The 17,753-nt window shown below is 36.7% G+C and overlaps 1 protein-coding gene across 3 annotated transcripts in view; it reads right to left on the reverse strand.

Moving 5' to 3' along the window:
* The window catches only part of BBS7 (Bardet-Biedl syndrome 7), a 44,017-nt gene extending 27,430 nt beyond the window's left edge, over nucleotides 1–16,587 (reverse strand). For all 3 annotated transcript variants that reach the window (XM_060105593.1, XM_060105603.1, XM_060105583.1), the window contains exons 1-6: nucleotides 16,422–16,587; nucleotides 14,721–14,786; nucleotides 11,911–11,973; nucleotides 10,350–10,525; nucleotides 2,850–3,036; nucleotides 344–416 (exon numbers count right to left, since the gene is read on the reverse strand). In XM_060105593.1, the coding sequence (XP_059961576.1) occupies nucleotides 344–416; nucleotides 2,850–3,036; nucleotides 10,350–10,525; nucleotides 11,911–11,973; nucleotides 14,721–14,786; nucleotides 16,422–16,457 (601 nt within the window). In that variant the 5' untranslated portion in view covers nucleotides 16,458–16,587. The remainder of the gene's footprint in view (nucleotides 1–343; nucleotides 417–2,849; nucleotides 3,037–10,349; nucleotides 10,526–11,910; nucleotides 11,974–14,720; nucleotides 14,787–16,421) is intronic.
* Between the last annotated feature and the right edge of the window lie 1,166 nt (nucleotides 16,588–17,753).

A 17,753-nucleotide genomic window follows, 5' to 3' on the forward strand; every position in this document is an offset into this window, starting at 1 on the left:
GTAAAAATATCATTTAAAATATTATAAAAAGACGGATTTGAATTAATTTACTTAATTTAGAAGGATGGTTATACATTCACAGAATTTATAACCATAAGATATAAGACCTTTCCTCATCAACTAATTTTAAGATGAGGAAACTAAAAAATTAAAGTTCAATAACACATTACTGTTAGCAACTGGCAAGTTAGAAGACAATTGTCTGTATTCCAGTTCATGTTCTTCCTATAATTTCCCATTTTCACTTAATATATAATTAAATGATTAAAAAACCTGAAATATCTAAACTTAAATAATGTAACTCACTCCCTTATTTGATTGTCAAAAATAAAGCCCTGATTACCGCCATTTCCATTGTGTAGGGCTAAAACAGTAGGTGGGCCAGGAACTTCAATTTCATACATCACATCAGATCCCTGAAGGAGAACAAAAATTTTTAAACTAAAACAGAAGACAAATTTAAAATAATATAGGTATTCATAGATAATATCAATATTCATATAAAGAACCCTGGAATAAAACTACTGAAAAAAACTAGATTGTGAATATTAACTTCTATTTGTTAGCAATTCTGCACATGTCAACTCATTTTATAATAAAAATATACATATATAAAATATAAAGAGTGAGGAAATAAATATTTCAAATATTCTCCACTTTGAATACTTTTCACTTTAGGTATTTGTTTGCCTGAAAACTTGACACTGGTAAATTTCCCTATCAAAACTTTCCAGGAACAAGTTGTTTCTTCTGTCCTCTCTAACTCAAGGGATTTAACTTAGAGCACATTCAAACAGACTCAGAAAACTCTGGCCTTGCCTTTGGGTATTTCCGAAAGCCACTCTAGTAAGAGGCAGAATGACCTGCAATTTACATAAGAAAACAGTTAAATTCTTTTATTTGTCTTTTTTTCAATTCTGTCACTTATAATGCGTAGTATTTGCATAGTATTTGTGAAGCTGTTAAAGAATGAGGTAGAAGTATTAAATTCACATAGAAAAAATATGATAAATCACTCAATGAAAAAACATTGGCAAAATTACAGTAAATCTGGTATACCATTATAGTTTAAAATTTTTAAATATATATAGAATATATAAGAGCCATATGCTTTATATTTTATTTAGAAAAACATGAAAAATTCACAGGTATCTACATGTAACTATATAAACACAAAAGAATACACACAAAACTGTTTTAAAAAGGCTACCTTTGGGGTAACGGATTGCCTACAAAGGCAGAGGGGGAGTAGGGGAAAAGTGTGCAGGGCAGAGGAAAGACTTCAACTTTTTACATTCCACAAATACTTAGTGAATTTTTTTTTACAATTAGCATATGGATCTCTTATTAAACAAAGCAGAATCCTAGAATTCTGCCATATCAATTTCTAAATGGGTGTGAGCCAACTCGTTAAAAGCCTTATTCAAACAACTCATATTTGGGAACAGGCTAGGGGAGAAATTAATCGTTCATGCCCCTAGAGTGAACCTTGAACATTATTTTAATTCCCCATAGAGAAAAAAAAAAAAGAACTTCACAGAATCACTGGATTTCTTCTACAAAAGGGCTGGTGCCGAGACAGGCCATCTAACTATGAAATTCCAAAGAGTGAGATATCCTTTGGTGGTACAGAATAAACAGCAAGACTTTTTGTTCAATTGCACTATCACCCTAAATTTTGATCCAATTAATCCACTTGTTATATGTTATTTACATCTAAACTTTGTTTTATGGGTCTTGGGGTGTGTGTGTATGTGTGTGCGTGTGTGTGTGTGTGTGTGTGTGTGTGAGAGAGAGAGACAGAGAGAGACAGAGAGAGAGACAGACAGAGAGAGAGAGAGAGAGAGAGAGAGAGAGAGAGAGAGAGAGAGAGGGTATGTCTATTTTATTGAAAGTCACTTTTGGAATTCCCTGCTGGTCCAGTGGTTAGGACTCAGCACTTTCACCGCCGAGGGTCTGGGTTCAATTCCTGGTCTGGGAATTAAGATCCCGCAAGCTGTGTGGTGCGGCCAAAAAAAAAAAGTCACTTTCAAGAAGACAGTTGTAATTAGTACTACTAATAACAGTGGCCTTAAGTAGTTGTCTTAGCCAATCATGGTTTTTAATAGAAATATAAAGATAGTAGATGCTTTTTCAAATATTTACTGAGTGCTTATTCTGTTCAACATACTGTAATAAATGCTGAGTAAATTCAAATGATACAACCCTGATCTCAACTCTCTCCTGTTAAAGATTAACACCCTCTCCTCAACCCAAATTCCTCCTTAAATTTGATTTTTTGGGAGAGGGGAGGGTGATGGAGGAAATAAAAAAAAGGGGGGGCTTCCCTGGTGGCTCAGTGGTTGAGAGTCCGCCTGCCAAGGCAGGGGACACGGGTTCATGCCCCGGTCCGGGAAGATCTCACATGCCATGGAGCGGCTAAGCCCATGAGCCATGGCCGCTGAGTCTGTTCGTCCAGAGCCTGTGCCCCATGATGGGAGAGGCCACAACAGTGAGAGGCCCGCGTACCGCAAAAAAAAAAAAAAAGGAAAAGCTAGGAAGGGTTCCCTATAGCAAAGGCATTAGATTCTTATTGTACTAACTCATATATTATGTGGGGGGGGGGAAGTGTCCTTTCTTCCATATATGCCTCTCTAAAAACTTGTCAAAGATTTCTACACATTCGCCTCAAGTAAAAAAAAAATAAAACTTAGTTTGTTAATTAAAATATTTAAAAATTTTTCAAGATATAATTTTAAGATATTTAAAGTGGCAGTAGTCACTAAAGTAATTTATCTCAAGTATATACTGTTCAACAATATTTTTTTACCTAAATTATGAAAAACTATAAAAATGCAAATAACAGCAACCTGTAAAACTCTGAGTACTCTGTCCTGGCAGGCCAACACCGGTACATCATGAAGTACTCTTTCCACTGGAAGGCAGATGACGTCATTGATTTTGTCTCCAGAAAGGTAATAATGTTGGTCTTTGCAGTCACAATAATGGTTATAGATATAACTTGCACTGAGAAAAAGGTCTGAGCCAGATATGTGCCTGAGAATATTAAAAGTAATTTAAGATATCAATTTAAGATTCAGGAAGCTCCTGAATTATTTTCAGAGATGAAAATAAAATTTTATTTATGTACAGTTTACTATCATTTTATCACAGACTCAGAGGACACTTTTTGTTTGTTTTCGTTTCCCCCACTTAATTTCTAGCCTTTTGGTAAAGCATTGATTTTGAAAGCTGAAAATGAGGTTCTACAGGCTTCAGGCTTCTCAAAAATTGAGCTCAGAAAAACTGAAAACAAAGACAAGATAATGGTAATATTCACTGTCTGTATCTGAAGACAATTACTATATCAAAAAGTAACTTTTTTGAATGTGTACTATGTGCCAAGCACTGTCCTAAGTTACTTACATGTATTAGCTCAATCCTCATAACTTTATAAACTAGGGACCATTATTATCCCTTTTTAAGGAGAATAATAAAATGTTAAGTAACTTGCATAAAGGCACAGAACTAGTAGACAGTAGACTGGATTGCAACTCAGTTTTTAACTCTACAGTTAGCTTTCTTACTACCACACTGAATATAATAAGGCTATTTGAACTGGATCTACTTGAAACTAAATAACAAACAGTGGAAAAAAATGACTTCACTAGAATTTTAACTTGAAAAAAGAAATAATAACTTCATTTCAAATTATATTTAACAAAATTTAGATAAATAATCACAACTATGTTATAATTCTTATAATGAATCAAGTTTCCACTGGGGAGCTAAAATTTTTGACAAAAATTATATACTAGTATATTATCTTCACTTCTAGATAGCTATCACCACGTGATCATAAAGAGGGTATTTATTTGACGGTTTCACCTACTTTTCCACTTCTCCTCTAAGGTCTATATTAAAAATTTTTTGACACTAAAAAAACTATAATGATCCTCATTGATGTTCTCTTCTTCAATTATTGTTCAAATGGCTTCACTCTGTGGCTCTGCATACGATTTCAGAAGTTCTCTTAAGAGAGGGCAGACAGCAGAAGCAAGAAGAACTACAATTCTACACCCTGTGGAAGGAAAACCTCATACATAGAAAGATAGACAAAATGAAAAGGCAGAGGACTTTGTACCAGATGAAGGAACAAGAAAAACCCCAGAAAAACAACTAAATGGTGTGGAGATAGGCAACCTTGCAGAAAAAGAATGCAGAAAAAGAATTCAGAATACTGATAGTGAAGATGATCCAGGACCTCGGAAAAAGAATGGAGGCAAAAATCAAGAAGATCCAAGAAATGTTTTTTAAAAACCTAGAAGGATTAAAGAACAAACAAAGAGAGATGAGCAATACAATAACTGAAATGAAAAATACACTAGAAGGAATCAACAGCAGAATAACTGAGGCAGAAGAACAGATAAGTAACCTGGAAGACAGAATGGTGGAATTCACTGCTGTGGAACAGAATAAAGAAGAAAGAATAAAGAGAAATGAAGACAGCCTAAGAGACCTCTGGCACAACATTAAACGTAACAACATTCACATTATAGGAGTTCCAGAGGAGAAGAGAGAGAGGAAGGAGCAGAGAAAATATTTGAAGAGATTATAGTCGAAAACTTCCCTAACATGGGAAAGGAAATAGCCACCCAAGTCCAGGAAGTGCAGAGAGTCCCAGGCAGGATAAACCCAAGGAGAAACGTGCTGAGACACATAGTAATCAAATTGACAAAAACTAAAGACAAAGAAAAATTACTGAAAGCAACAAGGGAAAAATGACAAATAACATACAAGGGAACTCCCATAAGGTTAACAGCTGATTTCTCAGCAGAAACTCTACAGGCCAGAATGGAGTGACACAATATATTTAAAGTGATGAAAGTGAAGAACCTACAACCCAGATTACTCTACTCGGCAAGGATCTCATTCAGATTTGACGGAGAAATCAAAAGCTTTACAGACAAGCAAAAGCTAAGAGAATTCAGCACCACCAAACCAGCTCTACAACAAATGCTAAAAGAACTTCTCTAAGTGGGAAACACATGAGAAGAAAAGGACCTACAAAAACAAACCCATGACAATTAAGAAAATGGTATTAGGAACATACATATCGATAATTACCTTAAACGTGAGTGGACTAAATGCTCCAACCAAAAGACACAGGCTCGCTGAATGGATACAAAAACAAGACCCATATAGGCTGTCTACAAGAGACCCACTTCAGACCTAGGAACACATACAGACAATGTGAGTGGATGGAAAAAGATACTGCATGCAAATGGAAATCAAAAGAAAGCTGGAGTAGCAATTTTCATATCAGATAAAATAGACTTTAAAATAAAGAATGTTACAAGAGACAAGGAAGGACACTACATAATGATCAAGAGATCAATCCAGGAAGATATAACAATTATAAATATATATGCACCCAACATAGGAGCACCTCAATAGATAAGGCAACTGCTAACAGCTATAAGAGAGAAAATTGACAGTAACACAATTATAGTGGGGGACTTTAACACCTCACTTACACCAATGTACAGATCATCCAGACAGAAAATTAATAAGGAAACACAAGCTTTAACTGACACAACAGACCAGATAGATTTAATTGATTTTTATAGGACATTCTATCCCAAAACAGCAGATTACACGTTCTTCTCAGAACATTCTCCAGGATAGATCACATCTTGGGTCACAAATCAAGCCTCGGTAAATTTAAGAAAACTGAAATCATATCAAGCATCTTTTCTAAACACAGCACTATGAGACTAGAAGTCAATTACAGGGAAAAAATGTAAAAAACACAAACACATGGAGGCTAAACAATACACTACTTAATAACCAAGAGATCACTGAAGAAATCAAAAAATACCTAGAGACAAATGAAACACGATGATTCAAAACCTATGGGATGCAACAAAAGCAGTTCTAAGAGGGAAGTTTATAGCTATAAAAGCCTACCTCAAGAAACAAGAAAAATCTCAAATAAACTATCTAACCTTATACCTAGAGGAACTAGAGAAAGAAGAACAACCAAACCCAACGTTGGTGGAAGGAAAGAAATCATAAAGATCAGAGCAGAAATAAATGAAATAGAAACAAAGAAAACAATAGCAAAGATCAATAAAATTAAAAGCCGGTTCTTTGAGAAGATACACAAAATTGATAAACCTTTAGCCAGACTCATGAAGAAAAAGAGGGAGAGGACTCAAATCAATAAAATTAGAAATGAAAAAGGATAAGTTACAATGGACACCACAGAAATACAAAGCATCACAAGAGACTACTACAAGCAACTCTATGCCAATAAAATGGACAACCTGGAAGAAATGGACAAATCCTTAGAGACGTATAAACTTCCAAGACTGAACCAGAAAGAAATAGAAAATATGAACCAGAACAATCACAAGTAATGAAATTGAAACTGTCATTAAAAATCTTCCAACAAACAAGAGTCCAGGACCAGATGTCTTCAGAGGTGAATTCTATCAAACATTTAGAGAAGAGCTAACACTCATCCTTCTCAAACTCTTTCAAAAAATCGCAGAGGAAGGAACACTCCCAAATTCATTCTATGAGGCCACCATCACCCTGATACCAAAACCAGACAAAGATACTACAAAAAAAGAAAATTACAGACCAATGTCACTGATGAATACAGTGCAAAAATCCTCAACAAAATACTAGCAAACAGAATCCAGCAACACATTAAAAGGATCATACACCATGATCAAGTGGAATTTATCCCAGGGATGCAAGGATTCTTCAATATACGCAAATCAATCAATGTGATACACATTAACAAATTGAAGAAGAAAAACCATATGATCATCTCAATAGATGCATAAAAAGCTTTTGAAAACATTCAACACTGATTTATGATAAAAACTCTCCAGAAAGTGGACATAGAAGGAAGCTACTTCAACATAATAAAGGCCGTATATGACAAACCCACAGCAAACATCATTCTCAACAGTGAAAAACTGAAAGCATTTCCTCTAAGATCAGGAACAAGACAAGGATGTCCACTCTTGCCACTATTATTTAACACAGTTTTGGCAGTCCTAGTCACGGCAGTCAGAGAAGAAAAAGAAATAAAAGGAATACAAATTGGAAAAGAAGTAAAACTGTCACTGTTTGCAGATGACATGATACTATACATAGAGAATCCTAAAGATGCCATCAGAAAATTACTAGAGCTAATCAATAAATTTGGTAAAGTTGCAGGATACAAAATTGATGCACACAAATCTCTTGCATTCCTATACACTAACAACGAAAGAGCAGAAAGAGAAATTAAGAAAACAATACCATTCACCACTGCAACAAAAGAAATAAATACCTAGGAATAAAGCTACCTAAGGAGGTAAAAGACCTGTATGCAGAAAAGTATAAGACACTGATGAAAGAAGTTAAAGATGCTACAAACAGATGGAGAGATATACCATGTTCATGGATTGGAAGAATCAATATTGTGAAAATGACTATACTGCCCAGGGTAACCTACAGATTCAATGCAATCCCTAACAAATTACCAGTGGCATTTTTTACAGAAATAGAACAAAAAAATCTTAAAATTTGTATGGAGACACAAAAGACCCTGAATGGCCAAAGCAGTTTTGAGGGAAAAAAACGGAGCTGGAGGAATCAGACTCCCTGACTTCAGACTATACTACAAAGCTACAGTAATCAAGACAATGTGGTACTGGCACAGAAACAGAAATATAGATCAATGGAACAGGATAGAAAGCCCAGAGATAAACCCAAACACCTATGGTCAACTAATCTATGACAAAGGAGGCAAGGATATACAATGGAGAAAAGACAGTCTCTTCAATAAGTGGTGCTGGGGAAAGTGGACAGCTACATGTAAAAGAATGAAATTAGAACACTCCCTAACACCATACACAAAAATAAACTCAAAATGGATTAGAGACCTAAATGTAAGACTGGATGCTATAAAACTCTTAGAGGAAAACATAAGAAGAACACTCTTTGACATAAATCCCAGCAAGATCTTCTTTGATCCATCTCCTAGAGTAATGGAAATAAAAATGAAGACAAACAAATGGGACCTAATGAAACTTAAAAGCTTTTACAAAGCAAAGGAAACTACAAACAAGACAAAAAGACAACCCTCAGAATGGGATAAAATATTTGCAAATGAATCAACAGACAAAGGATTAATCTCTAAAATATATAAACAGCTCATGCAGCTCAATATTAAAAAAACAAACAACCCAATCCAAAAATGGGCAGAAGGCTTAAATAGACATTTCTCTAAAGAAGACATACAGATGGCCAAAAAACACATGAAAGGATGCTCAACATCACTAATTATTAGAGAAATGCAAATCAAAACTACAATGAGGTATCACCTCACACCAGTTAGAATGGGCATCATCAGAAAATCTACAAACAACAAATGCTGGAGAGGGTGTGGAGAAAAGGGAGCCCTCTTGCACTGTTGGTGGGAATGTAAATTGATACAGCCACTATGAAGCTCAGTATGAAGGTTCCTTAAAAAACTAAAAATAGAATTACCATATGACCCAGCAATCGCACTACTGGGCATATACCCAGAGAAAACCATAATTCAAAGAGACGCATGCACCCCAATGTTCATTGCAGCACTATTTACAATAGCCAGGTCATGGAAGCAACCTAAATGCCCATCAGCAGATGAATGGATAAAGAAGGTGTGGTACATATATACAATGGAATATTACTCAGCCATAAAAAGGAACAAAATTGGGTCATTTGTAGAGACGTAGATGGATCTAGAGACTGTCTAGAGTGTAGTAAGTCAGAAAGAGAAAAACAAGTATCGTATATTAATGCATATATGTGGAACCTAAAAAAATGGTACAGATGAACCGGTTTGCAGGGCAGAAATAGAGACACAGATGTAGAGAACAAACGTATGGGCACCAAGGGGGAAAAGTGGCAGGGGGCTGGTAGTGGTGGGATGAATTGGGAGATTGGGATTGACATATATACACTAATATGTATAAAATAGATAACTAATAAGAACATGCTGTTTAAAATAAATAAAAAGTTCTCTTAATATAATTTTTATCAATTTAATGAAATTCTAAATCTCTTACAAGATTTGAAATTTCATTTTCAAATCCATCTGCATTATAAGCAGGGAAGGATTAATGAGTGGTAATCAATTGTATAAGTGGTCAGTTTTCTTACTGAATATTGTCAAGTTATAATCTTGTTTTCCCATGCAACCTTATCAATGTGGTGATTCAGATAATAAATTTTCAAAAACTGAGTAAAGAACCTTTCCATCCTACCTCTGCCACTCCAGTAAAAACATTTAAGAAACTAGCTAAAGAGACTATTGGCTGGGAAACTCCTTAGCTTCCTCATACCTCAACCCATACACCTTTCTGAATGTGGAGGTATGCTAATAATTACCTACTTTGGTTTTAGTATTTCACAATTATCACTGGCCATGTCTATCTAGAAAAGCATTTCTAGAAATGAATGATATTCTTATTAAGCCACTGAAATTACTTCCACTTGCCACTGTTTAATTCTTATCTAATCTCACCAAACCTAAGTTTTACAGCCCAGACATCAGGACACATGCTGTGCATTATACAGAATTACACAGGGCAGCTATACATTAATAGAACTCTGGATCAGTAGTTTCCAAACCAAGGTCTGCCTGCTTATATAACATGGCTGCATAGGATTCAAATGAAAAACTGTTCTTTTAACCCGCTGCTAATAATTCTGATTCTGCAGATATGAGGTAGGACAAGGAATCTATTGTTTAAAGCTTCCAAGGGCTTCTCCTAAGTAGCAGCTTTGAAGAACCGTGGATAGATAAACTTTAAAGCTTCTTCCAGTTCTCCATGATTCAAAAACTAAAATTTTAATTGCAAAATTTCACATAGCAGGAAGCCATTAAGGAAGCTATTTTTCACTTAGAGTCTTACCTGACTCACCTGAAATTATACCTTTTTGGTAGTCATTAACTTCGATGGCCAGCCTTTTAACAAAATGATGCTACCTCAAAATCAGAACTACCAGAGACAGCAAAGCAACAGGAACTTAAATATCTGGAGATTTTCTTTCACTTCTTTTATACTTTGATCATGAATCATAACTGAACTAACTAGTCAAAAATGAAGCTATAAATAATATAAATGTCTTAAAAAGATAAGATTTCAACACCCAATTGATTTTGTATTGACTCCAGGTCAAATTTAATTTCCGACTAATAAAGTATCTTTAATTATTTCCCAGATAACCTACTAAGACGTGATACTTAATCTGATGTTTGTCACCTATCTAAAATATGGTAAATGGATATGTAAAAATAAAAAAGAGAATAAACATACATAGCTTTAATGCTTTCAGTGAGGTTTGTTTCAAAAGAGAGAAACTGTTTTCCTCTCTTTGTGAAGCCTCTAATTTCAGATCCTGCAGCAATAAAAATTTTCTCCTGGGGCGTGTTAAGAACCCCTCCTAGTTCCAATCTGGCAATCTTCTGCCCAGGTAAAGTCTTGAAGACTGTCTGCAAAAATCATTGAGGAAACAATTAAGTACACAAATTTATTCCAAGTATTTTCTTTTACCATAAAAAATGTTGTGATTTTAAACTTACAAAATATTATAGTTCTAAATAGGAACACCTTTAGATACAAATGTATCCAGTGGTCTTCTGGGTTTTTTGCTAAATATCTTCAAACTTTGCAACGTTTATTCCCACACACATTGCATTTCAATGACATCATTAAAATCTAAACTCTTGTAACTCAAAGTAGGGTTTGCTAAGCAGCAGCATTAGCATCACTTACCTTATTAGAAATGCAGACTCTCAGGCCCAACCCCAGATCTACTGAAGGAGAGTCTGCATTTTACCAAGATTCCTCAGCTGGTTCCAGTGGACATGTTTTTATACCTTAATCATCTTTTTAAAACTAATCTCTCCTGGTTCTCTTAAAATTTTATAAATTTTAGTAGTATAAATAAAGGACTGTAGAATTTACTAAAAACCTGAGCATATAACTTCATATCTCTCTATTTAATTGGAAACATTTGCATCCTTAGTTTATTCCTCGTTATTTTATATTTTATTATTGGCATCAGTTTCTTCCCTTCACCGCCAATGACTTATACACAGAGAATAAAATATCTGGAAGGATATATGAACAATGGAAACACTGAGTTTCTGATAGTTTTTACCCTCTTCATCTTTTTGCAAATTTCATATAATGTAGAATGAATATAAGAGTTCACATCTCAGACCCATCACTTGTAAACTATGATCTGGGAATATGATGACATAAAACTCACTTCCTTGGTTAGGTTATATTAAGTGGCAAAGGTGATGCGATGGTCACGTTCATGTTACACTGTTATATAAGACTCCACCTTAGCAGACTGGACAGATTTCCCTGTTGGCCTGAAGCAGCAGTTCACCATGTTGTGCAAGGGCCTGGGAGAAGAGCGCATGGCAGGGAATTGTGGTGGGCCTCAGGACGCTGAAAGCAGGCCCTGGCTTACGGACAGCAATAAAGTGGGGACCTCAGTCTAACAACAGTAAAGAACCGAATTCTTCCAACAACTACATGGGCTTGGAACAGGACTCTGAGCTCCAGAAAGAAATAGAGCCTGGCTGTACCTGTGTTGCAGCCATGTGAGGCCTCGAGCTTGGACTCCTGCCCCGTGAGATAATAAATGTGTTTCGTTTTAAGCCCCTAAATTTGAGGTAACTTGTTACACAGCATAAAAAACTAACATATCACCCTATGCTGTCAAAGATGTTTTACAAATGGCTAGCAAATGATTCTCATGCTGCCTGTAATCTCATACTTCATATGACTACTTCCCTCAACCTATTTTTCATTATGCTTTAGAAAAAATTTTAATGTAGGAGTATTCAAAAGGTACACATACCACTGCTTCTCCCTTCTTCATGCCAAAGCACATAACTACTCCATCATGATCTCCAACAACCACCTGTAACAGATTGAAGAGAATCTAAAATTACTGTTATTATGCCCTACTAACTTATATGGGGAAAACAAGATTCTCAATATATAAATTATGATTTTTAAAGTAGAGATGAGAAAATCTAGTAAAGACATCCCCACAAAAAATATCCACCAAAGAATGGTAAGAAAGGGCCAAAGAGAAGGCTATGAAGAGTTGTTATGGAAGTAGCTGGCTTTCTGTTCTGTTCCTACAAGGTAAACAGAACAAGAAAATAGAGACAGAAATGGCAAGGAGGCAATTTTTTTTCCTTTAACTGGAGCATAAGAACATTTTAAGATTAACTTTTAAAACATTATAAGGCACTTCCCTGGTGGAGCAGTGGTTAAGAGTCAGCCTGCGAATGCAGGGGACACGGGTTTGAGCCCTGGTCCGGGAAGATCCCACATGCCACAGAGCAGCTAAGCCCGTGCACCACAACTACTGAGCATGAGCTCTAGAGCCCGCAAGCCACAACTACTGAGCCCGAGTGCCACAACTACTGAAGCTTGTGTGCCTAGAGCCCATGCTCCGCAACAAGAGAAGCCACCACAATGAGAAGCCCGCTGCACCGCAATGAAGAGTAGCCTCTGCTCACTGCAACTAGAGAAAGACCACACGCAGCAACAAAGACCCAACGTAGCCAAAAATAAATAAATAAATTTATATATAAAAAAAATTATCAAAATGAGGTTGTGACAGACCTATTTGATATTTTTAAAACTTTTTCCTTTTATTTTTATTGACGTATAGTTGATTTACCTAATTAAACTTAAAAGCTTTTGCAAAGCAAAGGAAACCATCAAAAAAACGAAAAGACAACCTATCGAATGGGAGAAAACATTTGCAAATAATAAGACCAATAAGGGGTTAATATCTAAAATGTGTAAGCAGCTCATACAACTTAACATTAAAAAAAACAAACAACCTGATTAAAAAATGGGCAGAAGACCTGAACAGACATTTTTCCAAAAAGGAAATGCAGATGGCCAACAGTCACATGAAAAGATGCTCAACACCGCTACTCATCAGGGAAATGAAAATCAAAACCACAATGAGATATCACCTCACACAAGTCAGAATGGCTATCATCAAAAAGAACACAAATAACAAATGTTGGCGAGGATGTGCAGAAAAGGGAAACCCTCGTACATTGTTGGTGGGAATGTAAATTGGCGCAGCCACAGTGGAGAACAGTACGGAGGTTCCTCAAACAACTAAAAATAGAACTACCATATGACCCAGCAATGCCACTCCTGGGTATATATCCAAAAAACCCCAAAAACATGAATTCGAAAAGGTACATGCACCCTAATGTTCACAGCGGCATTATTTACAGTTGCCAAGATATGGAAGGAACCTAAGCGTCCGTCAACAGATGATGGATAAAGAATACTACTCATGGGGCTTCCCTGGTGGCGCAGTGGTTGAGAGTCCGCCTGCAGATGCAGGGGACACGGGTTCGTGCCCCGGTCCAGGAAGATCCCACATGCCGTGGAGCGGCTGGGCCCGGGAGCCATGGCCGCTGAGCCTGTGCGTCCGGAGCCTGTGCTCCACAATGGGAGAGGCCGCGACAGTGAGAGGCCCGCGTACCGCAAACAAAAAAAAACAAAACAAAACAAAAAAAAAAAAAAAAGAATACTACTCAGCCATAAAAAAGAATGAAATTTTGCCTTTTGCAACAACATGGATGGACTTGGAGGGCATTATGCTAAGTGAAATAAGTCAGACAGAGAATGACAAACTATATGATAACATTTGTATGCAGAATCTAAAAAATACAACAAACTAGTGAATATTAAAAAAAGAAGTAGCAGACTCACAGATATAGAAAACAAACTGCCAGTGGTTACCAGTGGGGAGAGGGAAGGAGGAGGGGCAACACAGGAGTAGGGGATTAAGAGATACAAACTACTATGTATAAAATAAGCTACAAGGATATATGGTATAACACAGGGAATACAGCCAATATTTTATAATAACTATAAATGGAATATAACCTTGAAAATTATGAATCACTATATTGTACACCTGTAACTTATATAATATTGTACACCAACTATATTTCAATAAAACATAAATAAAATGATCTTTAAAAAAAAAAGTGTAAAAGAGTCCTGAGACCAAAACGTTTGAGAAGTGTTGCTCTAGTTGAGTGAATACAATAAATGACAATCAAAAATCTGTTGATTTATCCTGATAAAATGTTAATATATAGGAATACTATATTTATTTTGCAGCTATTAAAATATCCTACTAGTCTACCAAGAAATTATAATTGTCTTATGGAAATCACAGGATTAATATTTCTATAAAAATAATCAATATTGTTAGTTAAATGTAAAGATTAACATCAATATATTTAATTACACTTAAAAATATGATAAAGTTTTTAAAAAGCATTTTCTCTACAGTCTATTGTGTTTTTCATTTTTTAATTTCTTTTTTCATATACACAGTCTGGTACACACAGGGTAAATTATTACCAGAAAAATGGAATATGTTTTCAACTAGTTTGCTTATACTATTTACTAATTGTACATAATAATTATAATGTCCAAGAAACTTACTGTCTATAAATGTCCCTTGGTATTCCAATCTCTGTTCAAATGAAAAGAAATTCATTTCCATTTTAGCCTTGGAATTTTAAAAAAACTTATCAATAATGAAGGAAATGTAAACCTCTCCTCTGTCAGAGCTGAAGAGATATGGAGCAATCAGTATCTCTACGTTACCTTTTGTGTGGCTCTATATCTTGAAGCAGGAAGTAGCTTCATAGTCTTCTGAGAGGTCACTCCCACCTAAGGAAACACATCAGCTGCCTGGTGAGTGATTTCTGATACACTAATTTGAAGTTAATAAATCAGAGATTAAAAGGACCAGCAGATTCTAATCATAGTAAGCCTCAGTTTTTTAATTACAATTAATGAGTGATATGAAATAATTATTATCAGCAATGAACTTATTTTCTAATGAAATATACTACAAAAGTCAGAATACAGGAAACAATCAAAAATAGTAAAATTTATGCTATAAAGTTGTCAAGTCACAAATAATAACGTGGCATTACTGGCAAGATACTTCACACCAAAAAAAATATTTCTATAAACCTTCTTTTACAACTTCATACAGTTGTTAAAGTGTGTTTGTAATTTAAAATCTTTGGTAATAGATTAGTTATTATTGAAAATGCAACATAAAAGATTTTATCTAAAATACCACCATGCTGATGACAATGACATCCAATCTAACTGATGATGAAGATTATTTTACAAAAGTTACAGGAGATGGAAACAGCATGGTCTGCTCAGCAGGGCACTGTCACTAGTGGTGCATGGTTAGGGAGGAGAATGGGACCAAAGAGACAGAAACTGGTGGAAACATCAGACCATGAAAGAATTTACATATAGTATAGGTCTATCCTTTAATTCTATATTCTAGGGAGTAGTATTAAAGTTTAATCTGTTTAGATTCGTATTTTTGAAACATCAGTCTAGCAATGATGTGAAGGATGTCTTGGAGGGAGGTAAGCTGGAGGCTAGGAGCTATTTCAATTATCCAAGCAAGAGAAGATGAGGACTGAACTAGGGGTAACAGAGATGGAGGGAGCAAATGGGACAGATTCATGAGATATTTAGGAGATAAAAGCAGCAAAATGTGGTGACCAGATGGATATGGAAGATATTAAGGTGGGAAGTACCTAGCATGACTCTCAAGTAAAGTGACAGGACAAACATTTGTACCATTAGCCAAAATAGGATTACTGAAAAAGGAGATGGAGAAGGAGAGAAAGTCTAGGGCTGAAATATTGAGAGGCAGGGTGGTGTAACAGAAAGAACACCATCTCCGGAACACCAGTTCCTATTTGAAACAAATAGGAACTCCATCCTTTCCGCTATCATGTAAATCACCTTCTCTGAGCCCCTTGATCCTCATGTATCTACTACAGGAATTTTTGTGAGGATTAAATATATGTACGTGTGTTAAGATCTGAGAATAAACTAGACACTCGAAAACGGCTGTCATTGCTTTTATTATGATCTGGCTCGTGGGGTCCAGCTCACAGTAAGAAACGTGTCTGGCGCTCGGCAGAAGGGACTGGGTACAGATGGAGATCAGGGAGTTAGAAGCTGCAGCCGGGAATGAGGAGAAGGGCCCCGGGGAGGAATCCGGGAGCGCATCAGGACATTCGGAGCATCTTCAGGACCTGGCAGACGCCAGCACCGCGGGGGCGCGTGCTCCCTCTTTCCAAGTCCCCGTGGACCAACAAGACGGAGTTGCCCGTGAGCAAGGTGTCTGGAGTGTGGCACCCAGATCCGCTCCTGTGCCGCCGCGTCGCCGCCGAGACACCCCAACAGACGCCAGTGGAAGGATCGAATCCTCTCAGGGAGCGCAGCTCACCCCGCGCAGCGACCGCCCCAACCCCTCAGGTTTACCTGTAAATAATCCGCTCGGTTTAAATTCAGATCCATTACGGAGGCACGGACGCGCTGGGCAGCGCCAGGCCAGGCCAGGTAGGTTAGAGTCTGCGGGACCCCAGGCCCCCGAAGGGAAAAAGCTCGCTTACCCACTAACGGCCAACGCCAGCTGCTAAGGGCTCAGTGGGGTATACAAAGGAGGAGCGTCAGCGTCAGCGGCGTCCTGCGTGACGTCCGTACGTTCCTGCGAGAGGGCCCCGGAAGGAAATGAAGCCCCACCCCACCCCCTCCCGACAGACCGCCCACTGACTTAACCCGCTCCAATGAGAGGCGGAGAGGAACGGAGGGCGAGCTCCAGGAGACCTAAGAAGGGTGGTTTCTAGGGAGACCGGAGACGCAGTCTTGGCTATGCCTCCGCCACAGCCCTGAGCCCCAAGTCTTAAGTCTTTTCTGTGTAGAGCCTTGACTTGAAGCCCTGGTAGATTCTGACCTGTTTCACCACCACTAGAAAGGATCCCTCAAAGAATTAGGTTTCACCGCCATAGGAGTTAGCTTACAGCAGCATAGGAGTTCTCAAACTTTTGGCCCTAGGACCCCTTTGCAAAACTCTTATAAACTATTGAGGTTATATGAATTATCTATTGATATTTACCATATTAGAAATTAGAACTGTTTCTAAAAAATATATTGAAAAAAATAATGAACTCATTATATAAACATTTTAATGAAAAATAACTATTTTCTAAAATAAAGAAAAGTAAAAAGACTGGCTTTGTTTGCAAATCTATTCACTGTCCACCTGAACAGTGAACAGGGGAGTCCCAGATCTACTTCTGCATACAATCTATTGGTATATGTTGGTTTTTGTTTCTTTGTTAAGTATATGAAGAAAATGTGGTCCAAACTCAACAAGTGGTAGTTTTTGAAAAGTTAGTTGCAATGTGGAATGTGGCTTCATTATACAATATCCCCAAAAGTCCATTTGTTAATATCATTACAGATTCCATCAGAAAAGTTTTGAAGTGTTGGAAAGTTGTCAACCTCAGATGGCAGATACAAATTTTTGAAAAATTCTAATTTGTGATTAAAAGCTTGAATTTGAAGCATTGGCAACAAATGTCAATTATTTTCCTTGAAATGATAGTTTTCCTTCTTGAATTCACAAGAAAGTGTATGCCAAGTATCCAAGTCTAAATAGTCATAATTTGTCTGTCAGTCGTGCTTTCAAAAAAAGTTCCATGAAAAAAGCAGTGAGTTCAGCTAACAATTCAAATAATCATACAAGTGCTTTTCCTTGAAACAACTAATGTACTTCCGTATTCAGTAGAAATGCTTCATGCATACTTCCCA

The sequence above is a fragment of the Mesoplodon densirostris genome, chromosome 1 (assembly GCF_025265405.1).
Source record: "Mesoplodon densirostris isolate mMesDen1 chromosome 1, mMesDen1 primary haplotype, whole genome shotgun sequence".
Taxonomy (NCBI): Eukaryota; Metazoa; Chordata; class Mammalia; order Artiodactyla; family Ziphiidae; genus Mesoplodon; species Mesoplodon densirostris.